The 24,050-nt window shown below is 42.9% G+C and overlaps 1 protein-coding gene across 15 annotated transcripts in view; it reads left to right on the plus strand.

Moving 5' to 3' along the window:
* The window catches only part of LOC147112036 (inositol polyphosphate-4-phosphatase type I A), a 268,422-nt gene that overhangs the window by 226,248 nt on the left and 18,124 nt on the right, over nt 1-24,050 (plus strand). For 14 of the 15 annotated variants that reach the window (XM_085999519.1, XM_085999514.1, XM_085999521.1 and 11 more), the window contains 6 exons: nt 294-466; nt 4,593-4,716; nt 9,657-9,783; nt 11,454-11,594; nt 13,349-13,446; nt 20,243-20,355. In XM_085999519.1, the coding sequence (XP_085855645.1) occupies nt 294-466; nt 4,593-4,716; nt 9,657-9,783; nt 11,454-11,594; nt 13,349-13,446; nt 20,243-20,355 (776 nt within the window). Of the gene's footprint in view, nt 1-293; nt 467-4,592; nt 4,717-9,656; nt 9,784-11,453; nt 11,595-13,348; nt 13,447-20,226; nt 20,356-24,050 lie in introns of all 15 variants that reach the window. The other variant, XR_015079801.1, reaches the window with a different exon arrangement.

The following is a 24,050-nucleotide window of genomic DNA, read 5'->3' on the forward strand; positions in this document are numbered from 1 at the left end:
GCACTGAGAATCAATTTCCTGCAATACGGGTAGAAGTTGAAACCGCACCTGACTTGTGATGACCTGCATAAATGTAAAATTCTGTGTTGCTTTGAAACTTTTTTTTTTTCCCTTTCTAGTGGACCCTTAGATACAGATGATTGTTACTTTATAAATTTGGTTTTACACATTTCTGGATTCCAACAGAGGGGAATCAAAAGTGTCAGTCACTAGATCCTGCTGCTCCTGTGTGCTAGTTCTTTGTTGCCTCAGACCCTGGTATTGAAAGTAATTATTCCTTTGCTGTTTGACAGGTGAGTGGAGTGAAGCACTTTATCCTCTGCTGACCACACTCACTGACTGTGTAGCCATGATGAGTGACAAAGCAAAGAAAGCTATGGTCTTTCTACTAATGCAAGACAGTGCTCCTACTATAGCAATGGACTTGACTATCCAGTACCGCAGAGACGTGGTCTTTTGTCAGACTGTAAGTTTGCGTGCAGATGCAGCTATTGTCTTTTATGATTAGGCCTATAAGTTTTTTTTTTTACCTTTGCTCTTTCTCTTTTCTCACATCTCTCCTACCATGCACTTTGCCTAGCCAAGCTTGACGGGCCTCCCCCAATGCTGTTGTGCAACTAGATACTGGAGGCTGCAAGAGTGGCCCAGTGTGACTTGGTCTCAGCTCGCCACTTCCCTGAATTGTTCCCACATGGACCAGAAAACTGTTACTGCAGCCACCTTCTGACACTTTCTGGTACCCCAAGAGTAAGGAAATTTAACTCCAGGGAGTCTGAAAAGTGATGAGTTTTCAAACAAAACTTCAAATTAATTTCTGTTTCTATTACTGCAATATTTTGAACAGTATGGCTAAAGTAATTGCAAGAGACATTCTCTATACAGGGTATATTGATGCATAACAGTGTATCCTGATAAAGGCATTCCTGTCCTAGCTCTAGTCTCTAGGGCCATAAGTGCAGTAGTGAGGGAGTGCTGCACTGTCAGAGGTGCTGTCTTTCAGATGAGGCGTTAAACTAAGGCTTCATCAGCCCTCTCTGATGGACGCAAAAAATTCCATGGCACTGTTCAAAGAAGAATATGGGCGTTCTTGTGTCTTGACCAACAGCTATCCCTCAACAGAATTATCTAGTCATTTATTTCATTGCTGTTTGTGGGACCTTGCTGAGTGCATATTTGGCTGTTGAATTTCCCTACAACAGTGACTACACTTCAGAAGTACAGCATTGGCTGTGAAGTGCTTCGGGACATCCGAGGATGTGAAAGGTGCTGTAAAAGTGTACGGCCTTAATTCAGTATGTTGTGTGCAACTGCAAGACTAATTAAAATACCCTGAATGGTGTAGAAATGAAGCTCGTGTGTCATTTCATCCTCCACCCCAGTCCACCTATCTCATTGATGTGTATCATCTCACTTATGTAGATCAAAGGGTGCCCAAACCAGGAACATAAAACTGCTTACATACTCTGCAGCATGTAGCTAAAACACAACTTAAAAACAATTGCTGTAAAAAAAAAAATTTAAAAAAATTGTTTGTGTGTGTGTATATAAATCATACCATAGAGTGAAAAGATATGGGCCCAGAAATTCCAGTCGGAGGCTTCCCATGGGCGTAAGCCCCCGACCTGCACAAACGAACCGCGCCGACCGTAATGCTCTGGGCTGGCATAGAATTACATTGATGTGCCTCCTCAAACTGCCGGTGTGCAGGGCACGCGTACCCCAGGGGCGCAGCTAGTTCGCAGCGTCCCTAGGATCACATAGGCCATGGGGAGCCAATCGGAGCAGGGGATCTCCATAGATTTCACAGGAAGACCTGTCAAATCTATGAATAGAGATCACCCTCAAAACATAAGTAAAACTTCAAATATATACATTTTTTAAAATCACATTTTTAAAATGACTATAAATTACATAAATTAACTATTTTAAACAAAAATTGACATTTTTGAAAAAAATAATTAAAGTTTTTAACAGGGCTAAAAATAAACTTACCTTTCTTTAAAGTATTTTAAAATGATAAATAAGTGTTTAAAAATTTTTATTTTATTTTACTGATATCACCTCTTACTTTGTTAAAAGCAGGCCTTGTGCCTGCTTTTCCAGGCGCAACTACTACCGACTTACCCGGACTGCATCAACCTCAAACAAAACGGAAGTTCCAGGCGTTCGCGCTGCCTCTCTGCCGCAGGCATTTGACCTGTGAACCCCTTTCTTCAAAGAACGGAAGTTCCGGTTTCCAGCGCATGCGCAGTGTATGCGTGAAACCAGCACTTCTGTTGGCCCTACGGGTGAGTACACAGCGCGTACACACCCATAGGGAGCGGAATTTCAGGGCCATGATATTTATTTATTGGGCAGACTCTCTCAACGCGCATGTGACTCTGGCACATTCATCATATCAAATATAAACTGATCCTCTACTGGGTAAGTTGGCAGAACATCAGAAGAATAAGAACATAACATAAGAAATAAGAGCAGTAGGCCATACTGCCCCTTGAGCCTGCTCCGCCATTCAATAAGATCATGGCTGATCATCGACCTCAACCCCACTTTCCCACCCGATCTCCATATCCCTTGATTCCCCTAGAGTCCAAAAATCTACCTATCTCAACCTTGAATATACTCAACGATTCAGCATCCACAGCCCTTTGGGGTACAAAATTCCAAAGATTCATAGCCCTCTTAAGTGAAGAAATTCCTCCTCATCTCGGTCTTAAATGGCCGACCCCTTATCTTGAGACTATGCCGCTAGTGCTAGACAACCCAGGTGCTCCACCAGCCATCACCTAATCAGCTTGCAACTCCTCCCTCTATAAAGATTGATAATAACACCCTTGAAAATGTCAACACCTTTCCATATCTTGGTAGCCATTTATCCTCCAAAGCTGACATTGATTCTGAAATCCATCACCACCTGAGTTGTGCAAGTGCAGCCTTTTCTAAACTGAGGAGGAGAGTCTTTGAAAATCATGACCTCCAAGTCCAAACTAAAATTCTTGTATACAAAGCCATCATCCTTCCCACCCTTTTATATGGAGCTGAAACCTGGACTACGTACAGTAGACATCTCAAAGCCTTAGAGCAATACCACCAACGCTCTCTATGCAAAATCTTGAGGGTCAGCTGGGAGGACAAGCGTACCAACTGGAGTATACTTGAAGAGGCCAATATCTACGTCACTACGCTCATCATGCAGCATCAACTCCGATGGATTGGACATGTCATTCGCATGTCAGACTCACGTCTCCCAAAACAGGTTCTGTACTCCCAGTTGAAGGAAGGGCAGAGGTCTCCTGGTGGTCAAAAGAAGCGTTACAAAGATAACATCAAAGTAATCCTTAAAGTTCCATATCGATGTTAATAACTGGGAGGAAATCGCACTGGACAGAGACAATTGGAGAAAATGCATCCACAACGGTGCCGCACTACATGAAAAGAATCTCCAGTGTGCTGCTGAGGATAAACGCCAGCGCCGTAAGGAGAGACAGCAACTTAAGAAGAGCCATACTCCAGTTACTACCAATAGTCTTACATGCCCACACTGTAGTAGAGTCTGTGGATCTCGGATTGGCCTCCACAGCCACCTGAAGACCCACAAGTAGATGACTGATGAAGGACATACCATACTCGAATTCGAGTGGTCGCCGATGATGATGAGTTCTAGACACTCCAGCCAGGGGAAACACCTCTCGGCGTCTACCCTGTCAATCCCCTTCAGAATCTTGTATGTTTCAATGAGATCACCTCTCATTCTTCTAAACTCCAGAGAGTATAGGCCCATTTTACACAATCTCTCATAGGACAGAAAGAATCTTTGTTAAAAGCCTTAGAGTTCCTCTAGTTGGTGCATGTAGCAAGATTACCAGTGTATGTGTGTGGGTATTCTCTGGTATTAATGAAGAAATGACTTCCATTTATATAATATTTTTTCATGTCTCAGGGCATCCCAACGCACTTCACAGCCAACAATTTACTAATCATCATAACGAATGCATTTCTGTAAACACAGCAGCCAGAGGAATTATTTTCTTCCACCACTTTCAAGGACACGTAATCCATCCGATCACATTATGGAACAGTTTTTTGTAGATATTTTGAGTATTTTCTTTTATTTGTACTTTGAATATTTTATGATTTATCTTAATTAACCCCTTACCCTGTATTATTGTGAAACTCCATGTCGAGCGAGCATTTCTGCAGCTTTCCCTGTGAACCACGGTGCCCGTCCCCTGATGGGAAGTGGCACAAATCTTCCCGCTGGTATGGAGGAACTATACCTATCGTGCTGCACCATTTCACCATTATACTTCTGTATGAATGACTTGCCTGCAGTCATAAGAAAAATATTGTTGTATTTCCTTTGTACAATTTATCAGCTGGGATGTTTTTTGTGTCTTTATTGCTGAAAAATTCTTGTGCTTTTTACAGAGCAGTTAAAAAAATTTAAAAAAAAAGCATCCAAGTGAAATGCCCTGAAAAAAGCAAATCTTGTACAAAAGGCAAAAAAGACAATCCTACATGTCGAAAGATAATCTCTGATGTTCATGTTTTTTATTGAATGTCGTATGTTATATTCTTTGCCTTCAATATAGCTGACAGCCCTGATCTGTGGTTTCATTATCAAACTAAGAAACTGCCTTCGTGATGATGGATTTTTGCGCCAGCTTTATACCATTGGCTTGTTGGCACAATTTGAAGGTCTTTTAAGCACATACGGTAAGACATTCATAAATTTATTTGCATTACTAGATTTCTGTTGTAGCACCACCACCTTCTATGTTTGTTGCATTCTAAATACCCTAGGAAAGGCCTTTGACAAAAATGAAGCTGTTTTGTCCATAATGTATTGATATTGGCTTCTTTCTTTCTGTTACAGTAAACCAAATGTACCAAATTTCAGTACCCTTAACTTAATCTAGATCAAGTAAGTAGTCAAGAAACTTCACTGTAAACTAAGTTACCTAATTACAAATTAAATTAAATAAAACAAGGTCATATAGGGATGGCAGTGCAGGTGGTGTGCCGCAACTGCAGCATGTGGGAGTTTGTGGAGAGCATTGTGATCCCGGACAACCACGTTTGCGGTAAGTGCCTGCATCTTGAGGAACTTCAGCTCTAGAGTTTTTGAGCTGGAGTCTGAGATGCAGACATTGTGGGGCATCAGGGACAGGGAGAGATACTGGACACTGATCCAGGAGGCAGTCACACCCTTTAGGTTAGATAGTGGTACAGGTCTGGTTAGTAGTCGGGGACAGGAGGGTGTGACTGCAACTCAGGCAGGTAAGAGGACCCCAGGAGCAGTGCTGGAGGAGCCTCAGCCTTTTCCCTTGTCCAACAGGTATGAGGTTCTTGCTGCTTGTGTGGATGAGGGAAAAGCCTGCAGGATGGATGAGCAGGCTGACCATGGCACCATGGTGCAGGAGGCCATTCAAGTGGGGGGAATGAAACAGAATGTCGTTGTGGTAAGGGACAGTATAGTCAGGGGGATAGATACTGTTCTCTGCAGCCACAACCGAGAGTTCCGAAGGTTGTGTTGCCTGCCCGGTGCCAGGGTTAAAGACATCATCTCGCGGCTGGAGAAGAACTTGGAGTGGGAGCGGGAGGATCCAGTTGTCGTGGTCCACGTAGGAACCAACGGCATAGGTAGAACTAGGAATAAGATTCTGCTGAGGGAGTTTGAGGAGCTAGGATCCAAATTAAAACAGAACCTCAAAGGTAATCTCTGGATTGTTACCTGAGCCATGCGCAAATTGGCATAGGGACAAACAGATTAGAGGTTTAAATGCATGGCTCAAAGAATGGTGTGGGAGAAAGGGGTTTCAGTTCATGGGGCACTGGCACCAGTACTGGGGAAAGAGGGAACTAGTCCGTTGGGACGGGCTCCACTTAAACCGGGCTGGGACCAGTGTCCTGGTGAACCAAATAACTAGGGCAGTAGACAGGGTTTTAAACTTATGAAGGGGGATGAGAGGATTCAGGAAAGAGTAAAATTAAAAGCAGCGAGAGAAATGTCAAGGCTATAGAGCAGAGTAGAGTTTTGGGTAAAAATAAGCAAGTAGGTCAGGAAGGGACAAAGAGAGTAACAAAGGTAATAGAGCATCGGTGATGAAGGTGATATCAGGGGAAAAGAGAAATAAGTCAAAGCTAAGGGCACTATATCTGTGCGAAGCATTCGCAACAAAATAGATGAATTAATAGAGCAGATAGAAATTAACAGGTTTGATCTAATAGCCATTACGGAGACGTGGCTGCAAAGTGGCCATGGTTGGGAACTAAATATTCCAGGATACTTAACTTTTAGAAGAGATAGGCAAAATGGAAAAGGAGGAGGGATAGCCCTGATGATAAAGAATGGGATAAAGATAGTAGAGAGAAAGGATCTTAGCTCCAAAAATCAAGAAGTAGAATCAGTTTGGGTAGAGCTAAGAAACATAAGGGGCAGAAACCATTGGTGGGAATTGTTTATAGGCCCGAGACAGTAGTTGTAATGTAGGGCAGAGTATAAATCAGGAAATTAGAGGTGCATGTAACAAGGGTAATACAATGATCATGGGGGACTTTAACCTACATATAGACTGGGCAAACCAAATTTGCAGTAATAGTGTGGAGGACAAATTCATGGAATGTATGCAAGATAGTTGCTAGATCAATATGTTGAGGAACCAACTAGGGAACAGGCTGTTTTAGATCTAGTATTGTGCAATGAGAAAGGGTTAATTAATAACCTTGTAAAGCAGCCTTTAGGGAAGAGTGACATAATATATAATTTTATATTGAGTTTGAAAGTGATTTAGTTAAATCCGAAACTAGGGTCTTAAATCTAAACAAAGCACACTACATAGGTATGAAGGGCGAGTTGGCTAGGGTAGATTGGGAAACTACATTAAAAGGTATGACGGTAGACAAGCAATGGCTAGCATTTAAAGAATTAATACATAGTTTACAACAAATATACATTCCTTTAAGACACAAAAACTCCACAGGAAAAGTGGTCCAACCATGGCTAACAAGAGAAGTTGAAGATAATATTAGATCAAAGGAAGAGGCTTATAATGTTGCCATAAAAAGTGGTAAGTCTGAGGATTGGGAGGATTTTAGAATTCAGCAAAGGAGGACCAAGAAATTGATAAAGGGAAATTAGAATGAAAGTAAACTAGCGAGAGACATAAAAACAGACTGTAAAAGCTTCTATAGGTATGTGAAAAGGAAAAGATTAGCAAAAGTAAATGTGGGTCCCTTACAGGCTGAGACAGGAGAAATTATAATGGGGAATAAGGAAATGGCAGAAAAATTAAACAAATACTTTGTGTCTGTCTTCACAGAAGAAGACACAAAAAACATCCCGGAAATAGTGGAGAACCAAGGGTCTAGCGAGAATGAGGAACTGAAAGAAATTAGTACTGGAGAAATTAATGGGACTGAAAGCTGATAAATCCCCATGACCTGATTGAAAGAGTTTTGAAAGAAATGGCTATAGAGATAGTGGATGCGTTTGTTGTCATTTTCCAAAATTCCATAGATTCTGGAACAGTTCCTGCGGATTGGAAGGTAGCAAATGTAACTGCACTATTTAAGAAAGGAGGGAGAGAGAAAACTGGGAACTACAGACTAGTTAGCCTGACATCAGTAGTAGGGAAAATGCTTGCATCAGGGCACTTAGAAAATAATAATAGGTTGGGCAGAGTCAACACTGATTTATGAAAGGGAAATTGTGTTTGACAAATATGTTGGGAGTTTTTTGAGATTGTAACTAGCAGAATAAATAAGGGGGAACCAATGGATGTGGTGTATTTGGATTTTCAGAAGGCATTCGATAAGGTGCCATACAAGAGGTTATTAAACAAAATTAGGGCTCATGGGATTGGGGGTGATATACTAGCATGGATTGAGGATTGGTTAATGGACAGAAAACAGAGAGTAGGAATAAACGGGTCATTTTTGGGTTGGCAGGCTGTAACTAGTAGGGTACCGCAAGGATCAGTGCTTGGGCCTCAGCTATTCACAATCTATATCAATGATTTGGATGAGGGGACCAAATGTAATATATCCAAGTTTGCTGATGACACAAAGCTAGGTGGGAATCTAAGTTGTGAGGAGGATGCAAGGAGGCTTCAAGGGGATATAGACAGGCTAAGGTGAGTGGGCACGAACATGGCAAATGGAATATAATGTGGAAAAATGGGAAGTTATCCACTTTGGTCGGAAAAATAGAAAAGCAGAGTATTTTTTAAATGGTGAGAGATTGGGAAATGTTGGTGTTCAGAGGGACCTGGGTGTCCTTGTACACGAATCACTGAAAGTTATCATGCAGGTACAACAAGCAATTAGGAAAGCAAATGGTATGTTGGCCTTTATTACAAGAGGATTTTGAGTGTAAGAGTAAAGACGTCTTACTGCAATTATATAGGGCCCTGGTGAGACCACACCTGGATTATTGTGTACAGTTTTGGTCTCCTTACCTAAGGAAGGATATACTTGCCATAGAGGGAGTGCAGTGAAGGTTCACCAGACTGGTTCCTGGGATTGGGGGGGTGGGGGGGATTGTCCTATGAGGAGAGATTGAGTAGACTAGGCCTATATTCTCTAGAGTTTAGAAGAATGAGAGGTGATCTCATTGAAACATACAAAATTCTTACAGGGCTTGACTGGGTAGATGCAGGGAGGATGTTTCCCGACTGGGGAGTCTAGAACCAGGGGTCACAGTCTCAGAATAAGGTGTCGGCCATTTAGGACTGAGATGAGGAGAAATTTCTTCACTGAGTGTGGTGAATCTTTGGAATTCTCTACCCCAGAGGGCTGTGGAGGCTCAGTCGTTGAGTATATTCAAGACGGAGATGGATAGATTTTTGAATATTAACGGAATCAAGGGATATGGGGATAGTGCAGGAAAGTGGAGTTGAGGTAGAAGATCAGCCTTGATCTTATTGAATGGCGGAGCAAGCTCGAAGGGTCAAATGGCCTACTCCTCCTATTTCTTATACTGGCAGAAAATTGCCTACCTTCTTTTGATGCACAATCATGGAAACTTGGTCCCTGTAAGATATTTTAACATTGTTGCATAAATCAAGTCATCCACTGTCATTCCACATCTTTAATAACCCAACCTTTGGCACAGTACCTTTCTCCTGATCTCAATAATAGATCTTGTTTAATGTGCAGTTGCTTAAAGTTGAACGCAAGTGAAATAAGCCTCTGTGTAAAACGTTTAATAAAAAATAAAAAAAATTCACCTAATGGCAAATATGTATCTACTTCTGTTAAGTAATTGCTTTCTCACTCCTTGGCACTGTTCTTGTCCTCGGTCAAGTGTACTGTCAGTTTTGTCTTGCTGTTTTCATTCTTGGCAAAAAGCTTCTGTACTGTGCTGTCCCCCCACAACGGGTTTTGGTTCCATTTTCATGGCATTGATCTTTCTCTGCACAAACAATGTGAGAACGTACTGTTGTAGTAGAGGCTGTTCTTGCGCAGTTATAACAAAGTAAATGGAGCTTTAAAATTGCAACTGGCTATATTTTGTCTAAGCTAGAAGTGTTTAGTGATGGTGCTAAAAGTGAAAGGATGTTTCTTTGCCAGCAGTGATATCCTTTCCTTGGTAAGTAAAAGGTTAACAAAAAATGATCGTGAAGCCCTGACTAATAAACGTGTACCTTATGTAGGGGAGGAACTTGCTATGCTTGAAGATATGAGTACAGGAATTATGGATTTACGGAATGTGACTTTTAAAGTAATCCAGGCTATATCTACTTCGTCAGTTGACATGCTGCCAGTCATTACTGGAAATCGGTAGGTAGCACTGGATTATCGTATTCCTTTTGGAAAAACTTGTGCATAGATGTGTTTAACAGTGTTAGCTGAAAGGTAACAGTCACACTTCTGTATGTTCCTGTGAGCTACATGCATTGGCATCAAAACTAAAATTCAGGCAGGCTCACTCTTCACCTTGCTATCATCTGGCCTATCCCAATCTGGTGCCCTTGTTTTTGTACTAACTTTTTCCTTTTCTGTTTGGACCTTACAACACCAATGGCTTGTATTTTGTAGCACCTTTAACATAGTGAAATGTCCCAAGGAGCTTTATAAAAGTGTAATCAGATAACATTTGACACCGAGCAAAAGAAGGACACATTAGGACAGGTGACCAAAAGCTTCGTCAAAGAGATAGATGTAAAGGAGAGAGAAGTTGAGAGGTTTACGGAGGGAATTCCAGAGTTAAGGCCTATACAGCTGAAGGTACGGCCACCAGTGGTGCGGCGAAGGAAATCTGGGATGCACAAGAAGCCAGAATTGGAGGGACGGAGAGTTCTTGGAGGTTTGTAGGGCTGGAGGAGGTTAGAGATGGGGAGGGGTGAGGCCATGGAGGGATTTGAACGCAAGGATGAGAATTTGAAATTTGAGGCATTGGTGGACTAATGTAGGTCAGCGAACACGGGCGATGGGTGAACGAGTCTTGGTGGGAGTTGGGACACGAGCAGCAGAGTTTTGGCTGAGCTTAAGGAGGGTGGAAGATGGGAGGTCAGCCAGGAGAACATTGGAGTAGTTGAGTCTGGAGGGAACGCCAGCATGGAAGAGGATTACAGCAGCAGATGGACTGAGCCAGGCAATGGTGCAGAGGTGGAAGTAGCGATGTCTTGGTGATGGAGAGGATATGGGGTCAGAGCTCAGCTTGGGGTCAAGTAGGGCGCCGAGGTTTCGAACAGCCTGGCTCAGCCTGAGACAGTGGCTCGGGAGGGGGATGAAATTGCTGGCTAGGGAACAGCGTTTGTGGAGGGGGCCGAGACAATGGCTTCAGTCTTCCCAGTGTTTAAACCGTAAAATATTATAGTTGCTACTCCTGAAGAGCTCACCCACATTTAACACTTTGCAAGCTATCACTTTTTTGCAGATGTATAGTTAATAAAAACAAGTATACAAATTACTGTTGATAAAAGCGTAATGTCCATACAGGAAACTTTGTGCTATACGGGACCGAGCTGTTGCCATCCCATCAAAACTGCCGGACAAACCAGCGCTAATGTTGAAACATACGGAGATTTTGAGCTCCGTACCTGGCAACAAACCCTGTTGCTTAGCAACAGCTTCTAAACAGTCGGCCGTACCTTGCAAGCGTCTCTGTAGCTTAGCAACAGTTTCAGCGAGACCTTGCAGAGCCTGACTGGTGGGGGGAAAAAAAGCAACGAAAAGAAAAAAAACCCTAACAAAGCGGCTCCTGATTTTTGCCGGTGGCTTGAGCATTCCGGACAATGAACCTCCCGGATAAACCAAAGTTTCCTCTATTACATTCCTCTGTCCACTATTTTAACACTGGCATTAATCCATTTATTTAAGTGCTCATCTACTGATACTGCCTATAGTTATTTCTAGGCTATGTTTGTGTGCTGAAAGAATGCCAAAGGTCTTAGGTACGCAAAGTTTATTTTGCATTTAAAAACCCAAACCTCCATTCATCTTTACAGAGATGGGTTTAATGTGCGAATCCCACTGCCAGGTACTATGTTCGATGCCTTACCTAGGGAAATACAAAGTGGAATGTTACTTCGAGTGCAGCCAGTGCTATTTAATGTGGGGATCAATGAGCAGCAAACACTCGCTGAAAAGTAAGTACTGCCACCAAACAAGTTCAGCAACATTACACAACGATCACTGATCTTTAAGAGTAGAAATAATACAGGGCAAAAACCTCCCCAAGTACTGAAAATCTGAAATAAACGCATAAAATGCTGGATATATTTAGCAGGACTATCAGTACTTTGAGGTTAGGTTAATCTTTAAACGTTAATCTGCCTTTAAACTTTTCAGATGCTGATAGACTTGCTGAGCATTTCCAATATTTTTTATTTTATTTGTAGGCATTTAGAAGGAAAAAGGAAGACTTATATTTATGTAGCGCCTTTCATGACCTCGGGAGGTTCCAAAGCGCTTTACAGCCAATGAAGTACTTTTAAAGTGTAGTCACTGTTGTAATGTAGGCAACGCGGCAGCCAATTTGCACACAGCAAGCTCCTAAACAGCAATGTGATAATAACCAGATAATTTGTTTTTAATAATGTTCATTCAGAGATAAATATTGGCCAAAACACCGGGGATAACTCCCCCACTCCTCTTCGAGACAGGCCTCGGTTTAATGTCTCATCCAAAAGACGGCACCTCTGACAGTGCAGCGCTCCCTCAGTACTGCACTGGAGTGTCAGCCTAGATTTTTGTGCTCAAGTCTCTGGAGTGGGACTTGAACCCACAACCTTCTGATTCAGAAGCGAGAGCGCTACCAACTGAACCACAGCTGACACTTTTACACTTTTATACTCTGTGTATCTCTGATTTATCAGGAAGTCCTTTATCCTGCCAAATATATACTTAATCTGAATGAATTAATCCTACAAAATGTAAGTGCCCGGGTGTTTACTTCAGTTAAAAAAATTTAAAAAAAAGTTCTCAGCCAAATGTTTTAAAGAAATCACTAACCCTCTATCCATGGCAACTTAGAAGCTAAAATAATCATCGACACTGATTTTGATTAATCTTTTTGATGGATTACCTGCTTCACTTCACTTTTTAATTTGATAAAGTTAGGGTTGGAGGTGGTATGAATTCCATCTCCTTTAGCGTTCCTTTAACTCTCCTTCACTGGCAGTTGAAGCAATGTTGATCATGAAGTGAGGAAGGAGAATAGGAAGGTGAGGGGGAGTGCATCACTTCTCTAAGTACTACAGTAATTTAGATGCTGTATCAATCATACCTACAGCACTAACCATTCCAGACTTGTTCTGTAATGGGTAACGGCAAAGTCAGTCACGTTTGAGTATTGTGTGCACAACATTGCTCGTATTCTAGGCCCACCATTCGTTATTCTGTATGTATGAAAAACGAGGAATTGCTGTGATTCACATAATAAAATGATTGTGATTAACAATTATTGAGCCTCTTTCACAACCCTTATCTCTCGATGACAATCTTGGTCTTAAAACATCTGCAGCTTCAAGCACAATTTTAATGGAAACTTTCAAGCATTATCGAGTAGGGAGATGCGGGTTCGATTCCTCACTCCCGAGTTCCCAATTCCAGCTGTATCACTGTGGAGAAGTCTCAAGTGGAAGCCACTGGAAAGGAGAGCGAACCTGGGAGAGACCCACCCCGGACTTCTCTCGCATATTCCCCAGGAGCTGGTTGAGAGTGGCATCAGAGATGAGGTTTAGAAGGAAGTTACCCTCTTTTCTGCAGTTAGTGGGTGGCCTGGATAATGCAAAAATACTGAAAGTCTTGCACTCTCTAGTTTTTTAAAGTCCAATTGTGATAATCGTATTGATTTAGTGCCATGCATTGGATATTCATGCTCATGATTTATCTGGGTTAGGTTTGGAGACACATCCTTACAAGAAGTAATTAATGCAGAGTGTTTGGGCCGCCTGAATTCCTACTATGAACAGTTCAAGGAGGTTTTGCCTGATGATTGTAAGTATATGCAGCTATGAACTGTAGTGTTCTTTTCTGCATTGTTCCTTCCTCTTTGATTACGTGAACACAGCATATCAAGCAGCATCAGCAACACGGCGGTTACCAAAATGATCATCTTAAAGCTTGCCCTAATGCTTGAGGCTCAGAGGTTGCTGAGACTTGAAATGAAATGAGCTTGGTTTAATTTGTGCGTGCGCGCGTGTGTGAATACAGCTTGTTTTCCTGTCTCAAGTCCCTGAAGAAAATGAATTGCAGGGTTGTAGCTAATAAGTTGTGGAATATTGAGACGGGTCTGTTTTACGTTGCATTTGAAATGAGCTAAACTGTACATGAATTTGCCTTCACAAATGAGCTTTGCATATGTAGATTAAAGTAGTACTTGGTAGTCTATGCTTATGCTACTCATGTATTTTGAAATGTTTTTGTTAGTACCTGATACTATGCTATCGGAACTCATCATGTTGCTTTGCATCAAATCAAATCAACTTTTATTGTCATTGTTAGTGCACAAGTGCAGTACAACGAAATGTAGGCTTGCGGCTCCCGAGAGTGTACATTTGGATTAAGACATTTAAACATTCAACATACATTTGGCTTGTAGTATATTAACATAAACATAACCATAATAAAGTGCATTGGCAGATGTGCAGGCTTTAGAGTTTATTTGTGGAGTTCAGTAGGATGACAGCCCTGGGAAAGAAGCTGGTCCTAAATCTGGTCGTACGGGTGCGAATGCATCTGTAGCGTCTCCCAGATGGCAGGAGGGCGAACAGACTGTGGCTGGGGTGGGTAGGGTCTTTGATGGACCGTGACCTCCGTAGACAGCGTTTCTGGTATATGTGCTCTATGGTCGGTAGCCGGGTGCCGGTAATGCGTTGGGCAGTTTTGACTACCCACTGCAGGGCTTTCCGGTCATAGTAGCTACAGCTGCCATACCATACTGTGATACAGTTTGTCAGGATGCTCTCTAGTGCAGCGGTAAAAGTTAGAGAGGATCAGGGGTGACAGGTTACATCCCTTTAGCCTCCTTAGGAAATATAGGCGCTGCTGGGCCTTCTTCACCAGAGAGGAGGTGTTGAGGGACCGTGATGTGCTGGTTTTTATTTTTACTTGATTTGTTTTCCATTTTTACAAAAAGCAACTTTAAATTAATGTCTTTTTTTTAATGGTAGCCTTACTGCATTAACACTTAGTGCTGTGGAGTACATGTGCATGCAGGGCCAAGCTGCTTAGTTCCTACTTCTTCATTACCAAAACAGATTGATAGATTTCCACACACAACTTCTTGCCATCATAAGATTTTCGATGATTATACTTATCTCGGGACACAAAAGGTAGTGTCAATTAAGTATCCTAATTTTGACACATCCTCCCCCTTTCCTTTTGTAGCTCTCATTAACTTTTTATCTTCTCAAATCCAGATCGAGAGAGAGAGAAAACACGTTACATTTATACAGCAGCAAAATACTGCAGATGCTGGAAATCTGAAATAAAAACAGATAATGTTGGAAATGCTCAGCAGGTCAGGCAGCATCTGTGGAGAGAGAAACCGAGTTAACCTTTCAGGTTGCTGACCTTTCGTAATATAGGAAACACGGCAGTCAATAACAAGCTCCCACAAACAGCAATGTGATGATGACTAGATAATCCGTGTTAGTTAAAGGATAAATATTGGCTAGGACACAGTGGATAACTCCCCTGCTCTTCAAAATAGTGCCATGCGATCTTTTACGTCCACCTGAGAGGGTTTAACATCTCATCCCAAAGCCTGGATTTTGTGCTGAAGTCCCTGGAGTGGGACTTGAACCCACAACCTTCTCACTCAGTGGCAAGATTTCCGCAGCTGATCTGATATTCAATTCTTAATGCCATGCTCCTCCTGTGCCATGTGGGAAATCAGGGACACTGTCCCTGACAACTATGTGTGCAGGAAGTGTGTCCAGCTGCAGCTCCTAGCGGACCGCATGGCGGCGCTGGAGCTGCGAATGGACTCACTCTGGAGCATACGCGATGCTGAGGATCTTGTGGATAGCACATTCAGTGAGTTGGTCACACCGCAGGTAAAGGCTAGCTCAGACAGTAAATGGGTGACCAAAAGGCAGGGTAAAGGCAGGAAGGTAGTGCAGGAGTCACCTGCGGTCATCTCCCTCCAAAACAGGTTTACCATTTTGGGTACTGTTGGGGGAGATGACTTATCAGGGGAAGGCACCAGCAGCCAGGTTCAGGGCACCACGACTGGCTCTGCTGCACAGAAGGGCGGGAAAAAGAGGGATAGGGCTATAGTGATAGGGGATTCAATTGTAAGGGGGATAGATAGGAGTTTCTGTGGCCGAGACCGAGACTCCAAGATGGTATGTTGCCTCCCTGGTGCAAGGGTCAAGGATGTCTCGGAGCGGGTGCAGAGCATTCTGAAGGGGGAGGGGGATCAGCCAGTTGTCGTGGTACATGTAGGTACCAACGATGTAGGTAAAAAGAGGGAGGAGGTCCTACAAGCTGAATTTAGGGAGTTAGGAGCTAAATTGAAAAGTAGGACCTCAAAGGTAGTAATCTCTGGATTGCTACCAGTGCCACGAGCTAATAAGTTTAGAGAGAGTAAGATAGATAAGTTAAATACGTGGCTTGAGCAATGGTGCAAGGGAGAGGGATTTAAATTCCTGAGGCATTGGAACCAGTTCTTGGGGAGGAGTGACCTGTACCAAGGGGACGGTCTACACCTGAACTGTGAGGGAGCCGATGTCCTCGGGGTAATATTTTCTAGGGCGGTTCGGGAGGATTTAAACTAATTTGGCAGGGGGATGGGAACCTAGGTAGTGGAAAAGAGGGAAGTCATATGAAGTCAGAAATAGATGGTAGAAAGGTGAGAAGCAATAAGCAAAGGAGAGAAACACAAAGGGCCAAACTAATTCATAATGAGAGTGTGAAAAAAGCAAGCCTGAAGGCTTTGTATCTTAATGCTAGAAGCATTAGGAACAAGGTGGATGAATTAGTTGTGGAAATAGAGGTAAACAAGTATGATTTGATTGGGATTACAGAAACGTGGCTGCAGGGTGGGCAAGGCTGGGAACTTAACATCCAGGGATATACAATATTTAGGAAGGATCGGCAAAAAGGTAGGGGAGGTGGGGTAGCATTGCTGGTAAAGGAGGGGATTAATGCAATGGAAAGGAAGGATATTAACTCGGATGAAACGGAATCTGTATGGGTAGAAATGAGAAATAGCAAGGGGAGGAAAACGTTAGTGGGTGTGATATATAGGCCTCCAAATAGTAATATGGAGGTGAGGGAAGGCATAAAAAGGGAAATTAGAGAAGCGTGCGATAAGAGCACAGCTGTCATCATGGGTGACTTTAATTTACATATTGATTGGACTACCCAAATTAGTAAAAATTCTGAGGAGGAGGAATTCCTGGAATGTTTTCGGGACGGTTATCTGGACCAATATGTCGAGGAGCCGACTCGAGATCAGGCCATTTTAGACTGGGTATTGTGCAATGAGAAGGGACTTATCAGCAATCTTCTTGTACGAGGCCCCTTGGGTCAGAGCGATCATAATATGATCGAGCTCTCAGTCGAGATGGAGAGTGAGGAAATTGAATCAGAGACTAAGGTCCAGAACTTAAATAAAGGGAATTACGAGGGTATGAGACGGGAATTGGGTAAGATTGATTGGGTGGTGTTTCTGGGGGGATTGACAGTGGATAGACAATGGCAAGCATTCAAAGATAGAATGGAAGAATTCCAGAACATGTTTATACCGGTTTGGCATAAAAATAAACCTAAAAAGGTGACTCAACCGTGGATAACGAGGGAAATTAGGGACAGCATAAAATCAAAAAAAGGGCATATCAACTGGCAAATAAAAGCACCAGACCGGAAGATTGGGGGCAGTACAGGATACAGCAAAAGAGGACAAAGGGATTAATCAGGAAGGGGAAAATAGAATACGAAAGTAAACTTGCAGCAAACATAAAGACAGACTGCAAAAGCTTTTATCGGTATATCAGGAGGAAAAGACTGGTAAAATCCCAAGTCGGTCCCTTGCAGTCCGATTCGGGAGAATATATAATGGAGAATAAGGAAATGGCAGACCAATTAAACTCATACTTTGGTTCTGTATTCACAAAGGAGGACACAAATAACCTCCCAGGAATATCGGCAAACATAGGGACTAATGAGAGGGAGGAGCTGACAGAAATTAGTATCTCTAGGGATATGGTGTTGGGTAAGTTGAGGGGACTGAAGGCCGACAAATCCCCGGGGCCTGATAAACTACATCCTAGGGTACTTAAGGAGGTGGCCCTGGAGATAGCAGATGCTCTAAGGATCATCTTCCGGAACTCCATTGACTCGGGAACAGTACCCGTGGATTGGAGGGTAGCTAATGTTACCCCAATATTTAAAAAGGGGGGTAGAGAGAAAGCAGGGAATTATAGACCAGTAAGCCTTACATCGGTTGTGGGCAAAATGCTAGAGTCCATTATTAAGGATAAAATAGCGGAGCACTTGACAAATGGGGAAAGGATCGGACAGAGTCAACATGGATTTACAAAGGGTAAATCGTGTTTGACTAATCTGCTGGAATTTTTTGAGGAAGTAACTGGTAAAATAGATGGGGGAGAGCCAGTGGATGTGGTGTACCTTGACTTCCAGAAAGCCTTCGATAAGGTTCCACACAAAAGATTATCATGCAAAATTAAGGCTCATGGGATTGGGGGCAAAGTATTAACGTGGATAGAGAACTGGCTGGCGGATAGAAAACAGAGAGTTGGAATAAACGGCTCGTTTTCGGAGTGGCAGGCAGTGACCAGCGGGGTGCCGCAAGGATCTGTCCTGGGACCCCAGCTGTTCACAATATATATAAATGATCTGGATCAGGGAATTGGATGCAATATTTCCAAATTCGCTGACGACACTAAACTAGGAGGAGGGGTGGGCTCTGATGAGGATGTCAGGAGGCTACAGTGCGATTTGGACAGGTTGGGGGAATGGGCGGATACGTGGCAGATGCACTATAATGTGGATAAATGCGAGGTTATCCACTTTGGGGGTAAAAACAGGAGGGTAGATTATTATCTAAATGGCAATAGATTGGGAGATGGGGAAGTGCAGAGGGACCTGGGTGTTCTTGTGCACCAGTCACTGAAGGAGAGCATGCAGGTGCAACAGGCGATTAAGAAGGCAAATGGTATGTTGGCCTTCATATCAAGGGGGTTCGAGTATAGGAATAGGGATACCTTACTACAGCTGTACAAGGTGCTGGTGAGACCGCATCTGGAGTATTGTGTACAGTTTTGGTCGCCCCATCTGCGGAAGGATGTTCTTGCCATGGAAAGAGTGCAACGGCGATTCACCAGGCTGATACCTGGAATGGCGGGAATGACCTACGAAGAGAGATTAAATAGTTTGGGCTTGTACTCACTGGAGTTTAGAAGATTGAGAGGGGATCTCATCGAAACATATAAAATTATGGCAGGCCTGGACAGGCTGAATTCAGAGAGAATGTTTCCAATGGCCGGGGAGCACAGAACCAGGGGCCACAGTCTAAAAATAGCGGGCAAATCATTTAAAACAGAGATGAGGAAGAATTTCTTCACTCAAAGAGTGGTGAGCCTGTGGAATTCCCTGCCACAGAGGGCTGTGAAGGCTAATTCAATAAATATTTTCAAGAGAGAATTGGATATATTTCTGAAGGCTAAGGGGATTAAGGGTTACGGAGAAAAGGCGGGGACGGGGTACTGAACTGGTAAGATCAGCTATGATCTCAGACGAAGATCAGCCATGATCTCATTGAATGGCGGAGCAGGCTCGAAGGGCCGAATGGCCTACTCCTGTTCCTATCTCTATGTATCTATGACCTGGGAGGATAGAAGTAAAGGGTTAATTATTGTCTTGGTTGAGCTAACTTTGGGGGGTGTGGGGGGGTCAGGGAGAGAATGTGAGGGTGGAGTTGGTCACCACGACAGCAGTATCAGACCTGCTGTACACAAGTGAATTTAACAAAGCCATGCAATAATTTGAAAAGTTTCAATTGATTAAATTTCAGATCTCCTACATAAAACAAGGCATTATCCTGTAACTTAACTCTTTTTTTGCTGATTGTGCATTTAATGCATCCTGTGGATTTATAAAACCTGCTGCACCACAGAAGACATGTTGGTTAAATCTAATATCATTGATTTTTTTTTTGAAAATACACTTGACTACCTCAGAGTTGTGGTTCTATGGGTGACACTTTGTCCAAGTGGCCATTATTCATGGTAGTTACCAAATATTCTGTAAAAGCTGAAACTAGTGGTATGCTACATACAGAAGAAGAAATATACATTAAAACGCTGTGATGTAATTGAAGTGTGCGCTATTTGTACACCTAGGTCACAAACTTTTTAAGTGATAACTAGTTCAATGGATGTAAATCTACAGCATGAGCTACCTGCAAGAAGAAGAACAACAACTACTAATATTTATATAATGCTTTTAATGTAATAAAATGTCCCAAGGCACTTCACAGGAGCATTATCAAAAAAAAAATGTGACACCGAGCCATACAAGGAGATGTTGGGGCAGATGACCAAAAGCTTGGTCAAAGATGTAGGTTTTAAGGAGCGTCTTAAAGGAGGAAAGAGAAGTGGAGAGATTTAGGAAGGGAATTCCAGCGCTAGGACCTAGGCAGCTGAAGGCGCGACCGTCAATGGTGGAGCATTTAACATTAACACTGCAGAGTAAAACAAATACAATTGCCAATCCTGCTCTGCTTTTATTCTGTTTATATCTTTAAAGTGTGTGATTTCTTTAGGTCTACCTCGATCCCGGAGTCAGACATGTCTGCCTGAACTGTTGCGATTTCTTGGCCAAAATGTCCATGCAAGGAAAAATAAGAATGTAGATATCCTTTGGCAAGCTGCTGAGGTAAGCACTGTTTTATTTGCTGTAGTTTAAATACTATGATTGTTCTGATTCCAAGAAATAGTTACACAAAAATGCTAGAAATACGCGCACAGCCAGTCAGCTTTTGAAAGAAGTAGCAGGGGCTAGCATTTCAGATGAGAGCCTTCAGCGCAACTGGATTTCCAGTAGTTCTAGTTTTTATTATCTAAACTCTACTAATTGTTGTAGAGACAAATTAGTCACCGGATTGTGTGCGTCTCCTGTATTCATATGGCAACATCCATCTTATTAGCAAGGCAGCTCGTTGGTTAAGACTGCATTGTTGCAGTGCAGTTTTGGGGAGGACACTGAAATGATTTAAAATTTGGAGTTTTTCCAGCAAGTCATTTTTACAATTAGTTGTGTTTTGGGCAGCAGATGTACACATTAATATGAATTCTCTTGTCTATAATCCATTTTCCTGAATATGGATGTCGATATAGCTTGTTTACATGTATGTATGAGAAGAATGTAGGGCCTTTTCCCTCTACATTGATGCAACTAAAGAAGTCTAATTCTAGGCAACTGTTCATTTTCAGTGGTAGTAAGTTTTAGGTAAGCCCATAACTGAAAAGTCTTGTTAAATGAGTTATATTTAAAGATTTTTTTCCTATTGCCAGAAAATTCAAAAGGCACTTGATAAATATTTAACAGAGAAAGTTACTGAAGGGTATGAAATAAAGTCGAGCAGTGCATGGCATTTTTTGGACTTTGGGATTGGTCTACTTTGTTCCTATGTTTTTGTGTTATTACCGCTCTCCATTAATATAACTAATCTCAGGAGCCAAGAGAAAGTAACATTTCATTGAGGAAACTTATTTAAGAAAATTATACTAGCAAAAACCAGCTGCACCGCTGTGCATCGGCGACCGGCTGCACCGCTGTGCATCGGCGACCGGCTGCACCGCTGTGCATCGGCGACCGGCTGCACCGCTGTGCATCGGCGACCGGCTGCACCGCTGTGCATCGGCGACCGGCTGCACCGCTGTGCATCGGCGACCGGCTGCACCGCTGTGCATCGGCGACCGGCTGCACCGCTGTGCATCGGCGACCGGCTGCACCGCTGTGCATCGGCGACCGGCTGCACCGCTGTGCATCGGCGACCGGCTGCACCGCTGTGCATCGGCGACCGGCTGCACCGCTGTGCATCGGCGACCGGCTGCACTGAAATCTATTGCTGCTGACAAATAGTAAACTGAATAACAGATTTTACCTTTTTATTTGCAAACCATACCATAGTATGTCGCTAGTTAGATCTGAATTGTTGGTGTCAGTAACTCCCTTTCTAAAGCCAAGTGCAGTTACATCAGAGCGCAAGAGTGAAGATGCACCAGAAAGGAAGCGATTCTTTAATAAAAACAGAAAATGCTGGAAATACTCAGCAGGCCAGGGCAGCATCTGTGGAGAGAGAAACAGAGTTAATGTTTCAGGTTGCTAACCTTTCGTCAGAGATTCTTCAGCCTTGTTAACAAATGTTCACAGTTGTGATATGTAAATTTTAAAAAAGGATAAAATTTGTGGGGGGTTTTCTAAAGTGGAGTGGGCATAATCAGGCACATGTACTAGCAAATACGTATTGCTGAGTTTTTCATTTATGAAAGTGATTTAATAATTCAACTATTGACTGTTTCATGTGATGTAAGCCCCCAAAGTGCGGACTAAGTGATATACAAAGTCGACGACACTGGCTTGTTGTAAGAAAGACAGACCCAATAATTGAAGTAAAAACGGTTTATTCAGGCCTGGGGAGCTGTGGCTCTTGCGTCCCAACACAAGGCTCCGACTCCACCAAATCTCTTGAGGTTCACACAGTTATACACATATTCCGAGACCTCCTACTCCAAGAGGTCCAATCGATTTAAAAGTCTATACGTTAATCACTAACTAGGTGTGTCTAACTTATACAAGGTAGCCTATAACATAAGTTTCACTTTTCACTGCAGAGGCCTGTGGACCCTCTGATTTCTTGGAAATGAGTCATCAGGACATGTGATTTCTGAGAAACGAGTCATTCTCTCTTTTGACCACTACTAAGTTTCGTTTTTCCAGAAAAGGGTTATGTCATTGTCTCTTTTTGTAAGTTTCATTTCTCTAAACTGGTATGGTCATTTCTGCAATTAAACATACGAATAATTAGTAGATTTCATCTTTAAACATTTTGTTGCCGCAATTGCGTTCTACTAAACATGCCCTATTACGCTCATTTTTAAATCTTACTTCAGTCCCTCCTTTTGACCTTTTGGACAATTGTTCCAAAACAGGTCAACGTGTATTTCCACTGCCTGGTGTCCGCCAAAGCGTGCACTCCCTGGCCTTCTACCAGTCTAGGTTATACATGTATATGTCTTATCAATTTGGAGGCCGACTTCCCCCCCTGTGGTACGGTGGGCTTTCCTTTACGGTGGGCTTTCCTTTATGCACTCCGTTCGGTGTAACCATTCCCGGGGCCCCTTAGACCCTGCACTAATGGTTGAGGCTTTTCTGTTCAAGCCTGTCCCTCATTCCCACGTGGGGTGTGTGACGTGCCAATTCGAGACTGTCATCACACACCAATCCTCATTCACCACCCTCCTTCTGCCACCTCCATCTTACGGTTGGCCGGCCCGGTCTTTAATTACCATGCCCAATTAATCCCATATAATTTCAGGGCTTCCCATCGCGCCTTGCACCATTTGCCTTGGAGAGGCGGGGGAGTTGTCCATTCTTAACTTCGCTACCTGCCCCTCCTCAGGCTCGACTTCTTTCACTGCACCAATATCGGCCTTACTCATTCTGGTACAGAGGCACTGGAGAAATAAAAATACACAATATATCGTAATAACAATCATGAGGAATATCATTACGTCTTGTATCACTGAGGCGCCCAAAGTCCCCGACCATCCTGGTCCCCAATTATCAAAATATGAGGAAGTGGGTGAGTTTCCTCTAATGTTGTACTAATGTCTTTTTGTTGTTTCTTTAAGCCTCCTATTTTATGATAATACTTTAAAATTTCCTTCGTTTCCTGCCGTAACTTCTGCCAAGCTTCCTCTAACTTAGGAATTGCCTTGGGCTCTGGTATGACATAAGTTTCAACCCTTTTTAGTAAGTCCCATATTATCAAATGACCAGGTTTTCCTATCTGTTTTGGTCTAAAGATACCTATACAAAGGTTTGGTTGGGGAATGGTACAAGCCATATCTTGATATTCATATTTCTGTTCAATTGTGGTGACACAACATGTCCCATTGTTCCTTGGTGCTACCCATGTCCGGTGTATCCCCCTTGGGTGTACCTCGAGGGTGCAATTGGTAATTTTCATAAATCCGCACTCGGATGTGTCTCCCTCGGTGGGGGGGGTGAGTGCACACCCATGTCCTTCCCTTGTGGTGGCACCTGTCCACTACCACCCCCCTTTAGGTTTCATTCTTCTGTTTATTATCTTCATCCCTTTCCCAAAGCGCCTTGGTAGGGACATCATGATATTTAACCCACTTTCCCTTTGTACTTCTCCTATATTAATCACATCGTATAGGGGTTGTCCCCCTTCTGGGAATTGTGGGATGGCCAGTACAAAGCCAATCATCTTAGTCCATGGGGGTCAGACAATCGCCTGCCCGGTATACTTGTCCCATTTTACATCCTTTGCATAGGCTTTTATTTGTGTCAATCCAAGGTTCCAGATCCTTATTAGTAAT

This window comes from Somniosus microcephalus, chromosome 10 (assembly GCF_052327205.1).
Source record: "Somniosus microcephalus isolate GS21.2 chromosome 10, FLI_Smic_1.0, whole genome shotgun sequence".
Taxonomy (NCBI): Eukaryota; Metazoa; Chordata; class Chondrichthyes; order Squaliformes; family Somniosidae; genus Somniosus; species Somniosus microcephalus.